The sequence below is a fragment of the Embiotoca jacksoni genome, unplaced genomic scaffold (assembly GCF_022577435.1).
Source record: "Embiotoca jacksoni isolate LCO1_2020_lvr unplaced genomic scaffold, fEmbJac1.0.p SCAF_31, whole genome shotgun sequence".
NCBI lineage: Eukaryota > Metazoa > Chordata > Actinopteri > Embiotocidae > Embiotoca > Embiotoca jacksoni.
Genome location: NW_027185383.1, coordinates 1,572,865 through 1,597,742, shown reverse-complemented (window position 1 = coordinate 1,597,742; position 24,878 = coordinate 1,572,865). Strand labels below are relative to the sequence as shown.

At 41.8% G+C, this 24,878-nt stretch overlaps 2 protein-coding genes across 6 annotated transcripts in view; one reads left to right on the top strand and one right to left on the bottom strand.

The window, feature by feature from the left end:
* The window catches only part of ctnnd2b (catenin (cadherin-associated protein), delta 2b), a 182,138-nt gene extending 174,042 nt beyond the window's left edge, over positions 1-8,096 (top strand). For all 5 annotated transcript variants that reach the window (XM_069164419.1, XM_069164418.1, XM_069164421.1 and 2 more), the window contains 3 exons: positions 572-700; positions 2,782-2,858; positions 5,272-8,096. In XM_069164419.1, the coding sequence (XP_069020520.1) occupies positions 572-700; positions 2,782-2,858; positions 5,272-5,535 (470 nt within the window). In that variant the 3' untranslated portion in view covers positions 5,536-8,096. The remainder of the gene's footprint in view (positions 1-571; positions 701-2,781; positions 2,859-5,271) is intronic.
* Positions 8,097-11,818: 3,722 nt separating this feature from the next.
* On the bottom strand, positions 11,819-24,134 carry ankrd33bb (ankyrin repeat domain 33Bb). The gene is made up of 5 exons (XM_069164669.1): positions 23,643-24,134; positions 19,045-19,174; positions 14,728-14,868; positions 14,262-14,425; positions 11,819-14,155 (listed from the first exon to the last, which is right to left on the bottom strand). Exons 1-5 carry the CDS (start codon positions 24,132-24,134, stop codon positions 13,499-13,501), a joined length of 1,584 nt encoding a protein of 527 aa, XP_069020770.1. The 3' UTR covers positions 11,819-13,498.
* Between the last annotated feature and the right edge of the window lie 744 nt (positions 24,135-24,878).

The window sequence follows — 24,878 nt, the reverse complement described above, 5'->3', positions numbered from 1 at the left end:
AGTGTATGTACATGTCGGATAACCTGCGGTCAGACAGAAAAAAGAGAAGACAAAGTCAAGCAGATGCGGGGAGGAGGGATGACTCAGTATTTACCTCTTTGAAATCACAGCCTGGTCAAAAAGCTAAGGATTTAGAAAGATTGGTGCACACCCACACAGTCACAATACAACAGCACCTGGTACCCCCGCCACTTTTAACTCAATCCCGGGTGGTAGTTAGAGGAAATAATATATAGATTGAAGCTTCAGAGTGCCTTTATTGGTAGTCAGGCAGGTAAATGAAACAGCTCAGAGATGTACAATTGGCTCTGGCCTTTCTGCTGTTGAAGGACTCCTCCCCACTGTCATCTCCACCTGATGTCTATTGATAAAGTGTTGATGGAGCGAAGGTTAAAGATATTCCCTGTGTGTGTGTGTGTGTGTGTGTGTGTGTGTGTGTGTGTGTGTGTGTGTGTGTGTGTGTGTGTGTGTGTGTGTGTGTGTGTGTGTGTGTGTGTGTGTGTGTGTGTGTGTGTGTGTGTGTGTGCGTGTGTGTGTGTGTGTGTGTGTGTGTGTGTGTGTGTGTGTGTAGCGAGCGCTCCTGCGTCCCCCAGGGAGATGATGGCACTGAAGGAGAGGAAGGCAGACTACGAGTCGACTGGCAATGCCAGTTACCATGGCAACAAGGGCGAGCACACATCCCGGAAGGACGCCATGGCGGGTATGAAATTCCTCACTGCACAAAAACACGTTTTAACATGAAGCTGTTTTCAGTTGAGTCGATCGTGAGTCGATAATTTGTGTTGAAAGTGGTTTTGGAGGAGTTACATTTAACTCTTCAGAGGAGTTTCTCTCTCACTTAGATTTTTGTACAGATTGATCACTGACACGGTTTTCAAGGACAAACGTTACGATTTATTTTTAACTTCAAGAATTCACTCTGTAGTTTAGTCTACTCTTCTCGTTTTGTTCACCATCTGGTATTTTGCACCCGATGACTGCCCAAGTGTCTCTAATCAAACTTGAATATACTGTACGGCTGTATAAAAGTGACAGTTGTTTGATTTCTATCCTGTCTGGCTTCTTAACGATGTCCATATAAAGAACTGACGGCAGGAGACAGTCTTGTCTGCAATGTCTTTCCTCATGCTATTATGTGAGGAAGCACTTTGTCAAGGCACTTTAATGCCATTGTACATTTGAGTGAATTAATTTGTGTCACATGCATACAACAGAAAATGTGTCATCATGTGATGTAATAAGATAGAACTGGATAATTTGTGAGCTTCAGAGAGCAGATAGACATGAAAGTGTACTTGATCTTCTCCTCTAACATCCAACGGTTACAGTAAAACAAACAAATCAACGATTTTGGAATCAGAAATCACCCAGTCGGTCGTGGTTTTGGATCGCACCAAACAGTCAAACACATCCTGCCAGCGCAGCTTTTTGTTTGGCAAGACTTTTGTCTGAAAAGCAGCCAGTAAGAATCAGTAAAGTCCCTCACTAATGATGGAAGTGTAGGGAGAGTTGCAAAGCTTGGAACATAAATAGAGTGTGCTTCGGTATAATGTGACGTGGATCAATACAGAACTTTATTGTTGCTATCACCCTGGGTTTTAGGGAGGTTTCCTCACCACGGTGTTAATCCTCCCAGACACTTTCTCACAGCGACAACAGTGGACATGTGGGAAACAATGAAGCTTCGGTTAAAATAGGCTAAAATATGCTTGACATGGTGGTCATTGTGGCCGTGTACTGCGACGTCTACTCAGTGCCAGAACTTTGGATGCTTTCTTGTAAAGGATAGGACTTCATGTTGAGGAAAATACAATCTGAACCACTGAAATAGCAACAAGAAGACGTAATGTACAGGAAGTACATCATTCAAAGACAAAGGCTGTATTTCAAATGACATACTTCCCTTAGTACACTAACAAATGTGAACACATCACATGACAAAATGTCTGCAGCTTTGATCTTTACTTAGAAATTAACATGTTTTCGGGCCCTCGTTTTAACACACTAAAAAAGAAACACTTTAGTGTTGTGTTCAGGAACACCTGCAGCTTCCTCAGACGCCTTAATTTGAAAATTCCTTACGTCAGTGGCCCCGCCCCCTTCCTCTGTGTAGCCAGGATGCTGACCGGTTAGGATAAAAAGTGTCGGGCTTTCACACTCCTTCTTTGGGGCGTTTTGAGTGCATCATCCTGGTACTTGCAGAGCACTGCGTGTTTCTGTACTTGACAGTGTGAACGCACTGACGCACTCAAAATAGTGAGTGTTAGTACACAAGTACGCCGTGTGGAACACAGCACAACACGGTGCCGCGCGGTGACTTCTTGGCGATCAGAGAGCGATCGTTTTCGGCAGAGCGTCTCATCGTCCGGTTGTAGCAGCGATCTCGCTCCACGAGTCCTCTGATATCTTGGAATCTCTTTACTCCCACAGCGATGGATCATAAAGACGCCCGTAGATACAGACCTGCTCACACCTCCGCCAGACACACCAGGTTACAAAAACTGGGAGGTGCACGACCAGCCAAAACAACACCTGAGCGCCCCGCGTGGCAGCAGTAAAGACATCACTAAGGCTAATGATGATCAAACTAATGATGATAATGATAACTTAATGATGATTAAACTGTGCTTTATTCATCATTCATCACTCTTTTTTATTGTTATTCTACTGAAAAGTGAGTCACAACAGGTGTCCAGCTGATACCACACACAGCCTGCACGCACTCCTCCGCTTCCACCGCAACGTCGGAGTAAATGTTTTTCCTCCTCACTGTCTCCGCAGGTCAAATCTCCAGTGGCTCTTCAACACTACACAGAGGAGCATATGTGTCCCCGACCGATGACCTGAAGTATAATCAGGTACGATAAGACCTGTTGTTTGGGGAGCATTTCCATAATTTGATGACGCGTACATACATTTATGCGATAAGTGACAATTACCCCGAGCAGAAATGTCAGTCTGATCTTTCCTGTGAGGAATTAAGCGCACACTTGTTATCAACATTCAACTTATACGTTGAAGGTGTCCCTGGTTCTCTGAGGGAACATTTGAACACCCACAACACTCAACATCTGATATCTATTCCATCTATTCTCCTTATGACTCATCCCACTTTTAAGACAAAGATCTGCTGTATAGTTCCCCAATAATACACTCTAGAAAACTGAATGAATTTAATGGGTTTAAACAGTGATACTATAAAGTGACTGTAAAGTCCTAAAAAGTCACTATAAACTATAAACCTATGTGGGACCTCATTATGGCAACGCAGCAGTGAGTTTCTGTCCTTCTATCAGGGTCTGGCATTTGGTTTGAAACTGTTGGCAGTAAAAGTTGATCATATTACCCATCATACCCTTTGGCAGCAATACACTGTAAGAGGCTGGTTGTATCTCTTAATACAAGACATGGCAGCTTCACAGCAATTTAGCACACGTCACTGACAGATATTACTATCTGAGGTGACAGCTGTGTTGTTGGAAAGCAAAACTTATCAAGCTCAAGAAACATTTCTCTTTCACGAGCAGTTGTTATGGAAACAATTATGTCTGAATTATCGTATCTAGTGGATTCAGCTATGTTATATGTAGACGATGTTCAGACTATACTTTTTATATACTGTCAAACGTAACGAGAAAATGTTCGTTACAATTTTCCAGACTCCAAACTGATGTATTCAAAGTCTTCGTTTTGTCCATCAAACAATCAAGAATTCTACTTTTGTGTTCCCTCGCACTACTTTTCTTCTTGCCTGCCTTCAGAGCCACATTTCTGCTCTGGTCCATATGAAACGTCGGTGTGTTGGTCCAGCTCAGCAATAACACACCTGCCAGTTAAAGGAAACACTGTGCAGACGCTGCAGGAAGAGAGAGATGATGTGACTTTCACCGTGATGCATTTAGTGCTTATTCATTTTAAAAAGCCGATAAAAGCCACGGCTGCATACACAGTGAGGGCTGTGCCATCTCAAGTCTGCAGTCACGATCAGAGGCTGTCAGAGAGACAGCTGCTGACATATAAGTATTGACGGGTGATGTAAAACCGAGTTTAGTGACTATCCCGAATGAAAGCGAGGGCATCCTGCAGATTACCGCACCGTTTTCTTCTGGAGAGACCTTGATCTAAGAATTCGATAAAGTAAGAAGGTTATTGAGCCAGTTTTTACTTGGGGTGTCTTTAAAGTGAGACCATGACAGTAATGCCTCCCACTAAAATGAAGGTACAGATGAAAAGGGAACTGATGGTTACACCTGCGAGCGGCAGCTCCTGTGGAGTTGAGGATCTGTCTGTCCTCTCTTAATAGAAGATGAATTTTGGTCTGAAATTCAAAATGCCACATCATTTTGGTGATGCAAACTAAGAATGCAATGTAGAATTAATGCTTTACTTTAATACTAATTTGATAATAATAATCATAATTGGGTGAACTGGCTCAAATGAGCCCACTTGGGCCGTTTTAACAAACATGTATCATCCAGCTGTTTAGAGTTAGCATCATGCTAACAGTATTGGCTCACATTGTAACTTACTAAGGCACTTTTTTTTTTCAAGCTTGTCTGTTATTGTTCAGAAAATAGAATCAAGACTACTTGAACATACAAAATTCACTTTAAACAGAGAAGCAGTTTTTTGAACTCACCACTTATTCCATGGGCCTGTGTCCATCACAGGGTGAGTAAAATGGGTGATGTGGTCACATGACCGATTGGTGGCTCAATTTCCACACAGGGTCAACTTCCCCCCTTCCCCCCTACACATATATATTGAGCAGAAGTACGATAGCATCATATTTGATACTTAGTTCAAAGTAGAATTCAATGAGTTAATCCATGTTGTCAGAAATAGACATAATGGAAGCATGGCTGCGCCGCTTCAGTTTTATGTCAATACAGTCTGTTAACTCGGCTCGTATTAGTGTTTGCGCAGTCACTCTGAAGGGCGGACCAGTCAGCGATCAGTGTTGGTGGTTAACCGCGTTTGTCCCGCAACTCCTTCACTGCGATTGATCTGTCGGTGAACTCTCGGCGAGGGTGTCCAGACCCATATTCACGCAGTGAAATTGGGTCGGGTTCGCGCCGGGCTAACATTACAGCTTGGAAGGAATGAAAGAAGAAAAATGTTGCGAGGGAACGAAAACCATTTTGTGAGGAGACGCAAAAGCAGTCCTCAAAAGAATTTCTGCCATGACCCCTCGGAGACTGTGTAGGACCAAACAACCGAGAGTTTAAAAAGGCTACTTTGTCTCAGTAGTGACTTCTGCTCTTCCCACAGATCTCCTCTCAAGGTATGCCATCAGAGCCCTACCCACCTTTCCAAAATCCTCCCCCGCCCGACAGCGGCAACTACGAGGATCAGGCCTTCTACGAGAACCAGGTCCACGCGGCGGGGCGCCCCCCGCAGGGTGATCTCAACATGCACCTACAGGGCCTCAAGTCCACTGGCAACTATGTAGACTTCTACTCAGCCTCGCGGCCCTACAGCGAGCTCAACTACGAGACCAGCCACTATCCAGCCTCACCAGACTCCTGGGTCTAAGGGGAGAAGAGGGTGGAGGAGGAGGAGGAGGAGGAGGAGGAGGAGGAGGAGAGGATGGATGAAGGGAAACAGAACGGTGACGGGGGTGGGGTAGTTTAAAAAGGGAATGGAAGAAGATGAGAGGGCAGTTTCCCTCCCTCCCCATCCTCCCCTGTAGTTCCTGAGTAGCATCATAGCAGGACAGAGGAGGGGGAGGATGGAGCGCATGAGGAGAGACACGTAAAAGACATCACACTCCTTTCAGAGACACCCGGAGGGAGGAGGGAGAGGGGACACAAAGAGGACCAGAAGCAAATGGAGGAGTGGCCACGCATGTGCATGCACACCACCAACCAAACCGACAGACACGTTTTCTTTCTGTTTAGTTTGTGATCAACAACTGGTAGAAAAGGTTCATCGGACCCCCGAAGGCCTTTGGACACAGAACGTAAAGGAGACGGACGTGACGAGAGAGTGTGGGAACATGAAGGCAAAGCGGGGGGGGATGTGTCGAGATGAAGAAGGACGATGAAAGAGAAAAAGGGATCAGTGGAGTCGAGGAGGTTTTACAATGGATCGTGTCAGAGATACCCGGGAGAAACCTGTAAATATGTGGTATAGCAAAGTGGCTTTTAGTAACGTGAAGCACAAGAAGCAGAGCTGTAGGACATGTAGGACGTCTGTCACACAAACTTTAGTTTCTCTCTACGGCTTCGGCAGTGAGGTATCCTCCTCCGGGAAAAAAACGCTTCTGGACTTTTTGGTCATTTGTGACAGTTTTTCTTTTTCTGTTGTTTTTCTTTTGTGTTTCTACTTTTTTAATTCTGGTTGTATAGTATTTGATGTACACTGTACATTTACTGGAGATGCATTGTGTACTGTACATTGCACTATTTTCTGTGTCATGTCAGGCCTTTTTCGCCACTGGGTCAGCCTCACCTCACGAACTCCCCCCGCCCTGTAAACACACACAATAAGCGCAGTCGGACTCTCAGAACTCACATCACGGACATGTTACTAATGTGAAACATTGAATATGAATTGCTCGGTGACGGTGCTCCTTTCACTGCCCTGCAGATAGTCGACAGTACAGCTGCCAGAGGAGCTGAAGACAGGCTTAAACAGGCTTCTTTTTTTCCTTTTAAGCTAGCTTTGGTTTTTTTTGGCGGCTCTCTTTCCACATTAACACCCCAAATCCCCTCTTTTTGTTCCCCTGAGCCCTTCCTACGAGCGACCTGTGACTCATTGTGTATATAACTGTGCCAAACAAAGGTTACTTCCCCCCGCTGAACGGGGGGGAAGTCAAGGGTGCGTTAAAGGGTCCAAGTTGAGCTGAAGGTTTTCAGCTGAACATCCTTGCCGTTCTGACGATGCCAGTTTGTAAATGCTTTGGTTTTTCTAAACTGTGTTTTACTGGGATGAAAACTGTCTAACTTGCACCAAAAGTGGGGGAGAAAAATTACAAATATCCTAAAAAAAAAAAAAAAAAGACAAAGAAAACTGACGGAGGGACTGTGACTGGGCGGAGCCACACTTCCTCCAAAGTTGTACAAAATTAGTTGATTTCTGTGTTGTAAAATACTCAATGTTTGAAGTACAAAAAAGAAAAAAAAAACTTTTCTGAGAGATGGGTGGCAATTCTAACTTCATGGTAGACAAAACTGTTAATAGAGTACGGATATATATTATATAAATATAAATATATACTTTTTATGTGCCGATGTGGATGTCACTTATAGCAGCAACATTATGGGAAAAGACTTGTAAAAAAAAAAAAAAAAGCAGCTACATGTAGGAATTTTGTTCACATTTTATTTTCTGGTCAACACACTAAAATTGTCGACTTTGTGTAGTAATGTTGTTGCTATGTGGAGTAGAGTAGACCAGGGCCCAGGGATCCACGTTGTCACAGCAGCAGAACAACAAGGTGCTACATCTGTGAAAAGTATTTCCAACATGTCTGTATTTTAACTGTGCACAAACACAAACACACACACACACACACACACACACACACACACACACACACACACACACACACACACACACACACACACACACACACACACACACACCCCACCCCCTTTCTGATCAATTGGTCTCACAATACTAAGCAGTGAAACTTGCACCCATGAATGCATGAGTATTTTCTCGTCAACCTGAAATCAGTTTTTGTTTTTCTTCGTTTTTTTTCTAAGTGAGGAAGGTTAAGTTTTACAAGGTGACAACAGACCCTGGTTCTCCCTACCCACTGCTGTTTAGAAGTCCTAGAAGTCGTCTTCCGATGCTTGAAAAACGACTCATAATGCAGCTGTCCCTCCACAAACACACACTCACACTGGATGGAAAGCAGACGTACTGTATTTGTTAGGAAACATGGAGGAACTGACAACGTGTATGTCCTTGTGATCCTTAGGCAGAAAAACCTGACCTATAAGACCTGTATGGAGATATAACGTCGGTGACCTTTTTTGTTGCTAGACCAAACGTGTTTTCAAAAGAGAATTGTGAATCTTTCTATTGCCTCAAACAGATTGCAACTGCTCCAAAAAAATATAAATGGACCATCGAAGAATCTCTGATTCTGGGAGTTGTTTGTTCTTGTGTCTTTGAATGTGTCCAGCATGTTGTTGCTACCAGAGCTATTTAGTTTGAAATCCTTGTTTGCAGGCGGTTTTACGTTCATTCAATTTAGTATGAAAATCCACTCACAGATATTTCAAATCACAGTAAACATGCTGCTGTGCAATACTTTATAAGTTAAAGTCATCTGATTGATGTGTGGTGCTGCAGTTCCAAAAAATATATATTTTTAAATGTCTCCTGGGTCCAGGAATCTACTCAATTGCTTGCCAGAAATCATTTTACATATTTTATTTTAAGAAAAACATCAGAGAACATCACAAAACCCAATTTGGTATTGCAAGTTAATTTTTTAAGGCTTCGGCAGCCTCCTTTGCAAACTGACAGACCAAGCAACATTTTATCACATATATTTAAAGTGGGCATGCTTCTTCATCAAATCACCCAATCATGTGGCAGGAGTTCAAAATGTGTACAGACCATCAGGAGCTCCAGATCTGAATCCAGAGGAACCTTTAGGATGTGGTAGAAAAACATCGGCAGGATGAACGTGCAGCAGACAAATCTGCAGAAATAATTTGATACAATCAACATTGAGCAGAATCTCAAAGGAAGGTTTCCGACATCCACAAAGCCAAGAATGGAGGCTGGTTTTACAACAAGAGGACGCCCTACTACACAGTGTTAGTGTGGTATTCTTAATAAAGTGCTCAGTGAGTGTTAAAAAGTCTGCAAACAGAAGAAAAAAAAAAAATCAAGAATATTGACAGAGGTACTCACTGATTTGATAGCCGGTATGGAATTAAGAAAAGCACTGCCAATATAGAATATTAACACAAACGCTGCTGTCACTAAGATATGAGGGATTTCTATAGACTTAATATTAGCATTTTATTGATAATATTTTTTTTTTAGTTTGGTTAAAATCACAGTGCTCTGTCCCACCGTACAACCGGTGTTTATTCTTGTTAGAAAACGACACAGCAAGTAAATCGGCACAATTTATAATTTTGTCACATAATAACCAGTGCAAAGTATTCACTGGTTCATTTTCATGATAATTGGTTTTCCCATTTATTCATTTCCACAATGTTAGGGTCAGTAATCCAGAGCAAAACAAACTGCGGTTTGGTTCTTCAACCAGTCTGCATGTTTAAAGTTGGGTTTGACCTGCAGGGGTTGTGGTTTTATAATGCATCAGAAGGAACTCAGTACATGTCAGAGTTCTACCAGTATGTAAGTAGAAGATGAAGACGAAGATGAAGATGACGGAAATGCTGTTTGTCACAGAGCCGTAGGAAGCTTTCTGATGCTTGAAGAACAGAGTATTGTTGATTTCGCTGTGTGTTTATGTGTGTGTTGCACATCAGTGTGTGCAGGTAACTGTCCAGCAGCACATGCACACCTGTATTTATCTTCATGCTACATGCAACTACAGTATGTTAACCTGTAAAGGGCCATGAGCGCTCTCTGGTGGCCATTACAGAAACTGCACAGGTCAGAGTGGCAGCCATTTTAGTCTCAGAGGTCTGTTCTGCATGACTCTCTGCTGATTGATCTCACCACAGGCACACAGTGTATCTGTGAGAGCTGCTGGTGAAGTTTCTGTCAGAAGTTACTGTCGGAGCACAGAATGAAACACAGGAGAAGTCACAGCTCCAGAAATGAGAGGTGGACTTCATGTTTCTTTTTGCTCATCTCATAAACCACAACACGCTGCAGACTCGAGCCTGGTTGAATGATTTAATAACTGGCTTGTGGTATTTTCTCTGATGTTTGTTCTGTGTTTCACCACAGAAGATTTGATCAGCTTTGGTTCGATGGTTCTAAATGTTTCATTTGGCATCAACCACAGTGTAGGTCACATGAGACATTTAACACAGCAGACAGAACTCAGAATTTTACCAATTCTTTGCCACTTCTTGAAGAAAATAATACTCATCACTTCATTGTCCAATTTTCCCACCAAAACAGATTCCATGATCCCAGATTTTTCAGTTTGCACCAGTCCAGAAGTGGTTCAGAAGAAAAGTTATTCATAATATTAGCAGCAATTTTCAAGAAAGAATATTTTGTAATTTTTGAAGGTAACTTCATGGTGAGTTGCTGTAGAGATATTATAGTGATTTTTCAGCTGGGTGGCCACTAAGCATTGCAAAAAAGTTTTTTTGCAGCCATCAGTGGTTTAATTGATGTGTGTGTGTGTGTGTGTGTGTGTGTGTGTGTGTGTGTGTGTGTGTGTGTGTGCGTGTGTATAATGAGAAAACGCAGAGCAAGACATTACACAGTCAGAGGCTTCATTACAACTTCATGCATAAAAACTGACATCTGAGTCCTTTATTGTAGCTCAGCTTTTAATATCCTTGGTCAAAAAATAAACATCAGTATTTTTAGATTAATCAAAGATACACAATCGATGATAAATGAAGGTACAAAAAACGTCAACATTCAAGTATGAGTCACAGCCTTTCCATCAGAAGCCAGCAGCACAGAGACGTGTGCACAACTGTTCAACTTTGGCATGTACATCTGATTTTCTTTTCCCTTTGAGTCCTTATGCAAATGAAATTCAGTTTGTCAGAAGTTGCTCCAATACGGCCCACTGCTGTTTAAACTCACTTGTTGTTTCTGGATGCTTTCAACATGACGTGACAATCCTCAGTGTAAATGTCTTGTGTTCTGCTACCTATGATTTCCAGTGTTTGGCAGAGATGTAATGAGAGCCACAGAGAGAGACCTGAACCAGCACAGCCTCAACTCGGTTCACTGTGGTTCAGTCAACTGGTCATAAAAGAAAGATAGTACAGAGCTCATTCGTCCTTCTGGTGAAGCACAGTTTACTGGCTCAATTTGCAACGCACAGAAGTACATCACAGATTAAATATTAAAGGGGCATTTAGCAGAAGTTGTCCAGCCTCACAGCAGTAAATGACTGTAATAAATCTGCAGTGAACAGCTCACACACAGACTTACAAATATCATTTATTTATTTAATTTCTTTCTGGGTCTCTGTACTAATCTATTAGCCTTTCAAGATCATAACTCAAAGTCCCGCTCTGAGACTGTCCTCAGATTATCCTGCTGAAACTGGAACGTTTCTGAGCTCACTGAGGAAAACATAAACTAAGGTGTTTTGTCAAGGTGAAATATGGAGACTTAAATAAAACATGTTGGCATATCCATAGATAAAGAATTTAGTTTCAGTGCAAGATGATGTTTCATTTGACGAATTTCTTTCTAAGTAACTGTATTTTTCTTTCTGAAAAACCCTGATCAGACACAATTCTCATTCAAAGTATGTAGTTTTACGTACTAAATCTTCAAACACTTATGGTGGGGAGCTTTACCAATAGTAAGCCATCCTGGCCCAGATTCAGCAAAAACAGGCCAAAACCATGATGCTACCACCACCGTGTTTCACCAACTGGATAAAGGGTTCACAAACACCAGTATTGTAACTCCACCATTGCAACACACCTTACACCTCACAAAGGAAGTGTGTGAGTTCAAGTAGAAAAAAGGCAACAAATCAAACATGGAGGCTTCAACAGTTTTGCTGCAATTCTCAGTGGTTGCCACTAGAGGGCAACTCCATGTGTACATGTCTTACACGTGGCTGGTGCTACTTTGGATCAGCGGAAAGGACGCTCTGCGATGGGTGCATGTGTGTGTGTGTGTGTGTGTGGTGGGGGGGGAGTGCATCCCTTTAAATGATCCAATCCACCACCAATTATATATAACTCCAACCAACCCAACTTTTATTCTAAAATTACCATATTTGATACTTTTTTCCTCATTGACATTACATGGGGACATATTCAATGGATTTGTATTATTATTCATTGCTGCCACCTCAGTGCAAAATCCCAAAATGGATGGTGTCAGACAGGAACTGCTGATGACGGCCTTTGTACATCTCCTCACGGAGCAGGAGATACATACAGTGCCTGGCAGTAGACGATCTCGTGATTATTTTAAGTCAACAAGTCACAGTCTACGTAGTTGTAAGCTGTCTATTTTTGGCTCTGCCTTTCAGATTCTACTTAAAGCCCTTACAAAGCCTGTGTGAGCTGGCTCCTCAGCTCAGCTGTCAGACAACGCTCATGAGCTCAAGCCATCACTGAAAATACCTGTTGTACTATGTATCAGTTTAAAATGGCTTCTTGGCTTCCTCCTGTGTGCTCGGCGCTCCTTTCCTGCTGCAATCTGCTCCAGCAGCCAGCCGCCATTCTTCGCCATGTCTGAGCTCTTCTCTCCATCCTGCGACTGAGTCTTTCTGACTTTTTAAGCTCTATTTCTGCTCTCTTGATATTTTTTGTCTTGTGTGTATCTCCACCTCTCCTGTTTCACCTGAGTTGATTCTTTCGTCACGGACTTCTCAGTACGCCAAAACTATAGCAGTGTTTCTACCTGCATTCTTTCCATGCACCAAAATCTGGAATGTGCATCTTTCTGCCCATGTGTGTCCTTGTCCGTGTACATGATACAAACATAACAGGGACTAAGTGCCCCGTAACTCTACAAGTGGTTGAAAACTTCACTTGGTACATTTAAATGAGTTATCCGATCTGTACTTCTTGCATGGCTTCTTTGAAGTTCGGAAGCAAAGTAAACTAACACCTGAATTCTTTATGCCACAGAATGAATCATAATACATAATAAAAGCTGCCAACACGGACAAATAGATTTCGTCAGTATCCAAACAAGAACTGCAGACGTACTCGGTGGTGCTTGAAAGTTTGTGACCCCTTCAGAATTGTCTACATTTCTGAGTCCTGTATGACCTAAAACATCATCAGACTTTCAAACAAGCCCTACAAGTAGATAAAGAGAACCCAGTTCAAGAAATGTGACAAAAAAATCTTATACTTCCTTATTTACTTTAACTCATGTGCTTAGAGTTGTTGTCTGACTTCATGACTTTCTCTTGAGATTCAATTAATGGACAGCTCTCCTCACATTTTCCTTTAAAATTGCCTCATATGATCCAGGATTCATCGTTCCATTAGTGATAGTTAGCCGTCCTGGCCCACATCCCCCCAAAAACAGGCCCAAATCATGATACTACCACTACCGTGTTTCACAGATGGGACAACCTCACAAGCTTTCAAGCACCACTGTATGTAGATATTTTTCCGTGCTCTCATATCTCCCGCATTGCATCACATAGTACACCTGACAAAGGAAGTGTGTGTATTCAAGTAGAAACAAGGCAACAAATCAAAGACTGTCAACAATCTCAACAAAACAATATGAAAACGAGCAGTTCTAGTTAAAATGACGGGTTCAGTTCTTCAGTAGAATTACAACACTGTGTAGTAAAGCCATGTGAGGGATTTTTATCAGGACACTGAAGCTCTTTGTAGCAGGTCATGTCCTACTTTGTCTTTTCACCTTGCCCTCACCTCCTTCTTACCAGAGGTAGCAGTCTTTGTCTCTCCTCCTCCTGCTTCTTCTCTGTTTTCTTCATCCTGTAATCCCACCTGGGGATCGGGAGCCGGTTGTGGTCACTGGAACTTTTGAATTTTTCCGGGACAAAGTTTGGAGCTGGGGCCTTGCAGAGCCTCACCTTAGGCACCACTATGCCCGGCCGCACACTGCTTCGCCTCAGCATATTGAGAGGCAGGAGACTGGCTCGTCTAATGGCCACCGTTGACATCGCAGCCACGTCTCGGAGCAGCTGAGGTTGGAGGCTGGCCCTCCGATCCTTCACCTTAGGGATGAGGAGGACCCGCGAGTTCTGGAAAAATCTCTTGTAGTTGTTGAGCCTGTCCGGACCCAGGCGCTTCAGTTCGGCTAATCGTTGCCTCCTCAGGATCTCCTGTACTGCTTGACGACGCTTCCCGACGCACGGCGGGCTGCCCGGGCTCACCGTGTGGCAAGCTGTGGCGATGAACGGACTGGAGAGACTGGTGGTGATCCGGACCATCTGGTCGAAAACCCCGTCATCCACAGGGTTTACCTTGCTGTTGATGTAAAACCTATAAGGGCAGCAGGACAGCGAGTTGAACAAATGCCTCCAGCAGGACTTTGGCTCCTTGGCCTGGGCCACCAGCTCCTGGAGGAGATCAAACATTATAGTTTAAGGGAAAATCTGGAAACTTTAAAAAAGCACGATCTGGTGCATTTGATTGTAGGACTGAATTCAACAGCAATGTATTTACCTCCAACATGGGCCACTCCAGAGAGAAGGTGTCACAGAACTGCTCAGCACAGGGCTTCGACATGAGCCGATACATCAGGTCGGCCGTCTCGTATCGCCCAGTGAAGAGAGCCCACTCCCTGGGTGTCATCCTGCGGCCATAGTCCCGAGCCTGGATGTCACTTCCTGGAAGCACCAGGACATGTAGAGGGAGGGAAAGTCTGGGACTAAGAGACTAAGACTCTGATCTGCTTTATATTTTTACAATAATTCAATGTGTAGCAGCAGAAAAGTAAAAGTTCTCCTTCAAAATATATTTGTCTAGAATGGGTCCTGTTGATTTAAGGGCAGCATAATTTCTTTATGTCTGTAACGGTGCAGACGTGTTGTATGACGCACAGATGCCGGGATAGAAATCCGGCTTCCTGTTTTTCCACTGTCAGGGACAACCTCGATGTAAGCGTCTCCGACTGTTATGTTGTACGTACCTGCCAGCATGAGCACTCTGACACATTCAGCCCGGCCCTGCATGGCGGCTTTCATCAAAGCAGTGAAACCGTGACAGTTCCTCCTCTCGATGTCCAGACCAGGGAAGTAATTCAGCAGATAGTTGGAAATGAACACGTGACCTGCAGAAACACACAAGTTACGAGGGCTTCTGTTTCTCCAGTTCAGCTTCTTCTCTGAAACATCTCAGTGCTTGTCTTCATTAAAAAAAAAAAAAAAAAAAAAAAAAATGTTTTGCGAAGGAAAAAAGGAGCCCAAAATCTCAGAATATGCAAACTCCTGTATTATCAGTACATTTTATATTGACATCTTAACATCTAAACATTTTTTGTTTCTTTAATGCAATTCACTTCTGTAGGTTATCATATTCTTTACAGTTGTTCTTTTCCGTTCACACACATTGAAAGTTACAGAAATAGTTGCCAAGTTCTGCCAGTTCACACATAAGCTGTATGGATAGTCTATTATAGTGAAAAATGTATGTTGTCAGACCTTGGATAATCTATTTTGAATGACTCATATGAGTTTAATGCATTTTGTTTAGATTTTTTGAAATTATTAATTCAAGAGCACAGGTTAAATATACATGCACAAAACTTCTATTCATGTCAACACATGTCCACAGTTCACTTTACTGTTGATGATGGGAGTCAAAGTCAAATTGCAGCATTTCACTATTCAGAAAAAAAAACCATTCACAACCCGACTTCCTGACTGAGTAAATACTGTCGAAATCCAAGCTAATAAAATAGTAAACAATCTTCTGAAATCCCTTGCAGTGAGCACAATGCTGAGTTTTTACAGGAAGTCGACCTCGGCGTACATCTCTCGAACTCCCAAACTCCGTCTAGACACTTTCTACCTTCAGTGAAGAGTTTTTTTTAGTAAAGTCTTTTCTGATCTTGCAGTCTGCTGCAGTGCTGTGGACTCACGGTCTCGGTCACCCGTTTCCCCCGAGGGGTTGCAGAGTGTTTTCTCATGAAAGGGGGATCGATACTTCTTTTAATGAAGCAGAAAATGAAGAGCGGTCTGGAGCTATTCATCACAGGCCACGCTCAGCCATTCATCATCGTTAGCAGATGAGAGGCCCAGGGCGCCATGTCTGATACATGTGGCTGCATCACTATGAAATTACTTCTGATGGCACTTTCTAACGCCAGCAAATAACAGGGATTCTTGCAAATGGAAGCACCAGACCTCATAATATGCCATGAGCTTTAATTTGGACCCATTATCAAAGCCTTTGAATCTGTTTGACACAGTGACATTTCTACTACTGTACATTAAGGATCAAAAGTAGTGTGGAAAATAAAGACAGATCAGATAATAGCTGTTAATATAAGAGAAAAAAAAAGTCTAACCAATAATGGCTCTGCCTAATTTTCTGACAGATGGGACTTTACCAGTGAATGGAGCAAGTTTACAAGCAGAAAATAACAGTCCTGTCTCCTGCTTCACTGCAGTGTGAAAGTAGAGAAGTGTCACAAAGTCAGCAGACTGACCCAGTAATGTCTGCAGATAACAATAAGCTACTGGTTCAACCCTGTCTCCATGTTAGTAGCTACATTGGTCCAAACTGCAAAACATATTAGTTTCACAGCAACAGCCCAAAAATTGTGAGATGTCTATTTTTTTCGCTGCCTATTCGTTTCTGTTGGCCTGCTTCTGAATCATGTGACTGTCAAACGAGACCTGCTTGTGTCTCATATATACGCTTACAGTATGTTAGGTTTAGACACCAAAACCACGTAGGTTCAGGAAAAGATCACCGTTTGCGTTAAAGTAGGTGCGTTACTTACATAAGTAATGTAAAAATACTTAAGTAAAGTTACATTTCTACGGAGCCCCGTGGCCACTCCGGCCATTGAGAGAGAAAAAAAATACTAAAAATGACTAAATGGAGGCCACGAGATGCTACATCGAGGCCATAATTTACTATCTTGTGCCCACGTTTTAATTAATTCACAAGTACAAGATAAGTTTTTGGAGAGCGAGACAGGACAGCACAACAGGCTTTCTCCTCTATGAAGTGAACTGCACCTGCTTCAAGTGTCAGTTGACCATCTATTAAGTCAATAACATCCTCAAAGTTACCATATTTCCAACGATTGAATCCAAAAGCTCTCGATATCATCATTATTGTATTTTACTAACAGTAATCCTTTGCAGCTGTCCTTAGCTACCACAGTTGTTAGTCAGACTGGCTGTGGAGCCTATCCACCACAGCCAGTCTGAATAATCGATGACATATTTACAGTCACCAAAAAAGCTAATACAGAAACTATATTATTGTAACCGACTCACAGGTGCTGAATGTGTCCCGCAGGTGACTTGCTTTCATTCAGTGCCTCGCGAGTGCTCGTGAACCTTATGAAGCTACCTGTGAATTCTGCGGGACACATTCAGGACCTGTGAGAACACACCTGAATAACGGGACTGGTGGGATATCCAAGCAGAGACACGCTGGAACGACCCAGAGGCAGGGCGATGCTGAGTCGGAGGAAGTTTTGACGTTGCTGGTATTTCCTGGCTCCTCCGTATTGTTGGTTTTAAATCATCATTCAGTTCATTCAATAACTCAGAAATGTCTTCGCTGGATAAACGACATGTCTGAATAATTTATGCCTCTGACATCAAAAATGTTTCCACGGGTGTAAAACCACGTTCTCTACATATTCTTTAGTTTCTCTGCGTCTCCTTCTCACCAATAAGAGCAGCCGTCTCTCCAGATGTGCGCATCTGATTAATACGTTCCTTTCAGTCGTACTAAAATAAACACTCAATCACTTCTCCTGTTTCTACTTTCAGGTTTAGTAAATATCATTGCGGCTGCTACATTTATGTATTTGCAGGTTTCCCTCCCAGTATTTTTCAACTTCAGGTAGAAACGTCCAATATTACATATGCATGCAGGCAAACACGCAAAATGGACAACGTGTGTTAAAATGCACATTTGAAAGACGCAATCCTCACGGCACGTCGTTAGTAAATCTGCTTGGACATTTTTTTGCGGGTGGTGTGGAGTTTGCAGGTGATTTTACTCGCGCAAAACTTTAATAAATCAGGCCTTAGTACCCTAAATCCCCCGCAAAATGGGTGCAAAATATTGTGTAAATTTTGGGGGAAATCAGGCCCTAAATACGCTAAACCACTAAACTTACTTACGCTACTTAAAATAAATCAGTATAGACTTTGTCACAGACTGGAACACTCCTGGATGGAATGTCTTTGTTCGATCCGTCACGCTGCCACGCTTCCTACTCTGTCACATGACTTCCTTCTTCAACAAACCTGTGTCAAATGTTGGCATCTCACAGTTTTGGAGCCATTGTGAAACAAATTCATTTTGCACCGTGGACTAGCTATTACATTTATATATATTACTGAAGAGACTGGTCTCAGAAGTCCCTGAACAGCTGCAACAGTAAAACCCCTCAGTGTTGCAAAAGTCAGGTATTTCTTATTACTGTAAATGCTTGTTTCTGTACTAGAGAACAAAAAGCAGTGTATTGCTGCCACATGAAATGATTTGCAAAATGTATGTATCATCATTCTTAGCGTCTTTCACCACACATTGACTTCTCTCATTAAAACTAAAAACAACTTTTTGAGGTTTCTTTGATTGGTTTGCTGTTATCGTTTTATAGAAATTCAGTCACAGACTATAAACAATAAATGATCAAATTATTAACATAAATACAAATTAACATTATTTCACCATAACATATAAACCAACCATTGTTAAGTAAACAACAATGTTGTCTTAAGCCATCACTCCTTGACAATATATATGTATAGATGTATACAAAACATTGTATAATGATAAAAGTATTTATTGGAATAACATAGGAACATGGAAGAACATATTTCAATATAGCATAGCATTTATATAAAATCATATGTTAAGAGAAGGTCTGGTATAATTTGGAGTATTAGCATCTCATAATAACATGAACAATATCATGGCAAAATGTATGTGGCTTTACATTTCAAATCTAAGTGATAATAAGTATTTATTAAAATCATGAATAAGGCCTGTACACCCACACAGCTGTTTTCAATTATTCTTCTAATTAGATGGCCCAGACACAGAGGAAACAGCCGAGGCATATAACCTCTCATAAAACTACCAATTTGATTTTTTTACACCTTTTTATTTAGTCAGTATTAGTATCAAGAGAGTGAGTGAGAACAAATACCAGTGCTAACAACCGTCAATCACTGTTTCAATCGTTTATGATAATTATAACAAAAGATGTTTTCAATTAAATCCGTTCAAAGGCCTGGGGTGTGTTTACCTGCTTGTGCTGCAGTAATAAGAGCGGTGTTTCCCTCGTTGTCTTGCCAGTTAACATCCAGGTACGGGCACTGAGATAGGGCGATAACCACGTCCATGTAGCCATGGTAACACGCCATGATGAGGCCGGACTGAAACACAAAAACAAGAACACTTGAGGTTCTTTCTATCCTCTCTTTGTCAGTGGTTGATTTTTCTTCTTTATTATTGCATTCATAAAAATATTTCTCCACAGGGCAAAATAATTGCAGTGATTCTCATCTCAAAGTAATTATAGCCTACTGACCGGTCAGCCTTCCTAAAAGCAAATTAAAAAGCTGCTTCATTACAGCGTGTAACAGAAAGCTAGAGATAGGTAATTAACTGTTAACTGTTAACTAAGTCTAAACCAGAGTTTCCAGCTGGAGAGACGTCACTTAACAAGCACTAAACTTTCCAGTTGCTGCTGACTGATTTGTTCTGATTTAAAAGGGAATTTATAGAAAAAAAATACAACAAACAAAACCAGTTAACAAAGTGTTCATTAGTGGTTCAGAGGAGTAAGAGTGGCACACTGCTGGATGAGTATTATATAGAAAGTGAAAATAAATGCAGGTCTATTGAGGACTCAAGACATCACTCACTGTCGAAGGACAGCGCCTATATCCAAATGAACTGCATCTTATTTTAAAGTTTGAGACAATTTGTAGAGACAATAATTAAATCTTTTAGTGATCAGTTATGACAACAGTATGACAACTGCTGAATGGAAAGTCCAGAGAGTCAAACAACAGAGTTTGTCAGACAGTCACATCTGGATACATTATCTGGACCACGAGGCATCTGTATTAATGCAGGCAGAGCACTTTGTCATCCAAATGCCACCGGATCAGCTGGACTGCATCTGCAAGTGGTCTGGCTTGCATTGTGATTGGATCTTACCCAGGTGTAAATGTTATAGCAGGAAAAAAAAAAATCTCCCATGCAAGATTAAAGGTTATCCAACTCTGACACTCTGTGCAAGCCCAACAGAAACAATCCCTGTCCTCACACACAACTCCTTCACAACATGGTTTCCCTTCCCTTGACCTGCCCAACTCATTCAAATACCGAGGGGCATGCCAGGCGTAAAAGCAAAGGCGGAGTGGTTGGATATCATCATTGTGCTCCAGATAACATATTGATATCAGACACCACAGTTTATAAGCAAACCCTCAGTTTACAGCTACAGCTCGCTCTGTAACGTTCCTCCATTTCATAGAAAGACAGTGTACTACAGGTGCAACTCTGACACCAAAATACTTCTACTTTACAATCTTTATCTCGTGTAGTTAGTCTGTGCACTGAAGGTTTTCGCTTTGAAATTAGTATGATAACACTTGAACTTTGCTTGCAACCAAATGTCTAAAGGTTTTCTGCTGTTTAGATGTGTGTTCATGGTTTTGTCATTTAGTGGTTTGTGATTTATTTCCAATAGTCATTTAGCTCATGCCTGATTTCTCTCACATTTCATCTTCATTCCTTCAGTGAACATGTACTTTTCACTGTCACGCTACTAATTCAATTATCTTTCTCATCGATCTCTTCGAACCAGTCAGTCCTGGTTCTTTAAATATCGTTGTGTTGCTGCCGTCCTTCCCTTTGGAACATCAACTAAAGTTTACATCAGTCACCTTAGCTCACCCCACCTCATCGAGGCAGATGGCGGCGCAGCTTTGAGCCTGGTTCTGTTGGCTGTTTTTCCTCCCAGCTGTCGCTCATGTGGGACTTTTGGTTGTAAGGACTAAACTATGTTTACGTGCCCTGAGATGACTTATAATGTAATTTGGCACTATATGAATAAAACTGAAATGGTTCTGTCAAGGTTTCAGGGGTTCCCGTCCTATCTACTACCTTCATTTAGCAGATTGTTGGTGAGTTATCACCTAAAAATGTGTTTCTTAAACTGTCATTACTTTAGTAAACACTGTAACGCACGTCTCATGATCTCTCATTATCAGACTTGCACTGACTACCGACCAGCCATCCCACAATTAAAATGGGCTACAACTCGGCGTTGTTCCCGTCTGGTCTCCAATGTGACAAGAGAGAAACATTGGACACAACAGGGTAATAGAAGAATTGAGGCTTAAGATCGAAATTGATTGTAATAGAAGAGTGCTTTTGTTTCCTTTTGTTTCAAATATCACAGATACGTACTGTATTTGGACAGCTTGAAAATAAATCAGTCATCATTGTTTTTATTACCTGCGGTACAATGTAGCTAGCTAGACTATAATACCTCCAGCTACAATGAATTTGTTCGACAAAGTTTGTCTCCAGTTAGGATATCAACATTTTTTTCTTCACATCAGTCTTCCCAATTGTGGTATGACAATAATACATGATTGCATGCTGCTTTTTCAAAGGCTGAAAACATTTTTAGGGAGTTTTCACAACTAAAAGTCTGGAACAAGGTTCATGTTTGTGTTCCGGTGTGTACATTTGATCTGGTTCGTTTTAGTTTCACACTGCAATTTTGAGAGCACCCTAAAGAACTTTGAAGAACATGCCTATGTCCTTTCTTTACTGCAGTAGGCCGCGGCATCAACTCGACATTGATTTGGATTGATTTTAGAAGGCGTGCGTTTGACGTGGCATGTTGTTAATTCAGCCGGTCGTTTTTTCAGTTCGCTTTTTTTGCAGTTCACTATTATTTTCATGGCATCACTAGTAGCATCAACTTCAAGCCCAGTACTCGGAAATGATGTCGCTGACAGGCAAGGAAGTGAATACTGCAAGCACTCAGCAACGTGAGTAAGACTACAATGACTGAAAGGATAATAATTGAATGCATAGAATTCATCTTGTTTACACCACTCGGCAAAATGAGAGAACATGTTTATTTTGTTAATTCATTAGCTTGCCTACAGACACTTACTGCTGGACTAGAACTTGAATTCAAGGCAGGTCACGAGGATAATTAACATCGCCCAACATTGGTAATGTCATGAATTTTAAATGATCGGTGTGACTGCAACTTGTCATTATTTGTACTATTAATTAATCATTGCTGATCATTTTCTCTGTTAGTGGTTTTGTTTATGAAATGATAAACACAATGAAAAATGGCCATTGTAATTTCCTGCATCACAAAGGATCATCTTAAAATATTTCTCAACAGTCCAAAGCCCAAAGAGAGTCAAATACTGAAGAAAAGACTCAAATCTTCACATTTAGGAATGTAAAAGCTGCTGCTGATAATAATAATAATAATAATAATAATAATAATAATAATAATAATAATAATAATAATGGCATTTTAAAGGACTAATGACTAATTAGAATGATCAATAATTACTGATTAATTTTCTGACAATCAACTAAATGATCAAACAACTAATTGTTGCAGCCCTAAATTCGCCACCAAATATTACACAAAATTGTGACTAAATGTAACGGGATACATGAGCCACGGGTGAGTAAGGAGCTGCAGACAATCTGCAGTCACACACTGTAAATATGACCAAACGCCAATGACAGTGGTCCATATCCATATTGGGAGTGCAGACAAACTCATTTTACAGACAGGAACACAAGTTTGTGTTCATAAAAAGGGCACACAGCAGTTCACACCACACCAAAACTAAAAAAAGATATAAGGTTACTGCTGCACATTCAGGAGGCCAGTCTGGTTCTAATACAACAAATATTAGAGAAGGCATCCAGTTTGTGGTCATATATATCGTTTTTTTGTGCTTAGGTTTGTTTCTGAACCAACAGTGAGTGGGGTGATTCGGTCTTATGAATCCATAAACAGAGACGTCACATTCAGAGGGCAGTCGGGTGGTCTGAATTTTTCAAACAGAGGGCACATCAAGTAACTACGCCCTTAGTTTCAGTACTCAGTGTCAAACCTAGCTTCTGAAAAGATAACGTCATCAGTCTAATGACTTAACTGCCCTTAATGGTAGCATACTTACGCTACATCAACCCTAGGAACCAAAGGACGTCACTATCACAGTACTCCAGGACAATCCTCTTCTGTCCGTTCCAGCTCTGTAAGCATACAGTGGGCTCTCTCTTATTTAGTGGGAAGGTCAGTGTTGTTTGTGAGCCCTCTAAAAGCTGAGCCCTGGTAACAAGCTGCTTCTTGACACTGTCACTCTGCAGTTTACATTCCCCATCTGTCACCGGAGGCTTAACCAACTGCTCCGAATCCTCCTTCAGGACTGCATCGACAGCGGCTCGGTGATTTCAAGAAGCTTTATCAGACTCGGCTGACCTGACCGCAACATATGAAGTGATTTCTAGAGTTAGGGTTTGATAGCTTTTATCAAAATCAGATCAAGTATCAAAGCCACTTAACAAGTCCTCTCAAATACACGACTCGAATTTTACATTATTTGCAAATGTTTTGAAAAGTTTGCAGTGGAGAAAGCAATGACCTGCACTGACTATTAATAAGCAGCCTGCTAACAATTCCTGCCTGTTTTCAACATTGATGCTTTCAACAAACAAGAAATGAGGAAAGATTAAATGTTTGATAAAAGATTCACAAGCGTCAAAGCTTAATGAAATATTGTATTTTGCTGACTAAGAACTGGATCCAAAAAAAAAAAAAAAAACCTTGACACCTACTGTTCTGTTTCGGTCCGTCTCCGTCACTTCCTCCTCCGTCACTCCTTGTCTGATCATAATCTTGACAATGATGGTGTTGTTGTTGCAGCAGGCCTTGAAGAAGGAGATGGGCTCAGGGCTGACGGGGCTCAGTGAGCGGGAGAAGACGGAGGTGACTGAATTGTCTGGAGGATAGAAGGAGTCATCTGAGATGATGCTCTGTGTGTCCGAGCGATCCGGCAGGGCCTCGAAGTCCAACTCCTCAAATTCCTGGTAGATATCGTCCTCGTCCTCCCAATAGTTTCGCGTGAAATCAACTTCAGTTTCCTTATCCTCGTCCTCTCCAGACACCTCGCACTCATTCTCATCTTCATCAGTATTGGTGATGGACATGGAAGGTGTATCCATAGCAACTTTATTGGTACTACTCTTAACCTCGGTGAGTCCAACTCCTTTGGCCACTCCATTCTCTGTAACCTTTGAACCACCTTGTTCCTCTGTAATCAACACCATTTAAATCCCCCTCTGACCCCACACACTTTAAAATGATTGTGGGGTGCCAGGACAACTCTCAGAGTACCTGCAGTTTATGTCCACCGGCCCTCCGCAATATCGTTCTACCCATCAGAAGATTGAATCCTGCCAGGTTCTTGACTTTTATCGGTTTCTGTCAGATTTACCGAAGGACAAGAGTCATCAGAGGTTAACCGTGGAGACATGAGATCATTGTACTTGCCGCCAATCCTCCGTCATTGCTAAATAAATCTTCTTGAGTCGGCCAGAAATTCACAAGATGACGTCATGAGAGCTTTGATCATTGGCATCATTAGAGGTAGTCACTCTGGACCCATGAAGTGACAAAAAAAAGAGTCCAAAAGGTATCACAACTTTCCTCATTTAGTGAGTGTCAAAATTGTATTTTCAAATAAATAGAGTCTGTCCAAGAGTTCCACGAGTATCCATGAGTTTTGAAATGCAGAAAAGCCACCGCCCGTTTCCATGTGACTCTTCGCAAAGGCACCGACAGCCCCTTCCGTCACATTTTTTTGTTCACTGCAGTACAAACACAACAGGCAGCTTGATTTCTCACATTCTTGATGTCACGATGAGAAGTTGAAGCTGAAGTTCCCCTCCTCGGAAGAAAAGCCGCCTTGGTTCCAAACTGACAACACTGAGCAATTAATCCTGTGTTTCCCAGATGAGGAACACCGGGCTTCCTTTGATTATGGCTGGCAATGGGATAAGAAGAGATTGTGT

Bases quoted from the DNA above. Each gene is read 5' to 3' on its own strand.
- ankrd33bb (XM_069164669.1), bottom strand. From the start codon at position 24,134: ATGGTGTTGATTACAGAGGAACAAGGTGGTTCAAAGGTTACAGAGAAT. The intron at 19,175-23,642 runs GTAGGTGTCAAG...TTTGTGTTTCAG, and splicing joins AGACGGACCGAAACAGAACA to TCCGGCCTCATCATGGCGTG. The intron at 14,869-19,044 runs GTAAACACACCC...GTGTTTCTGCAG, and splicing joins TATTACTGCAGCACAAGCAG to GTCACGTGTTCATTTCCAAC.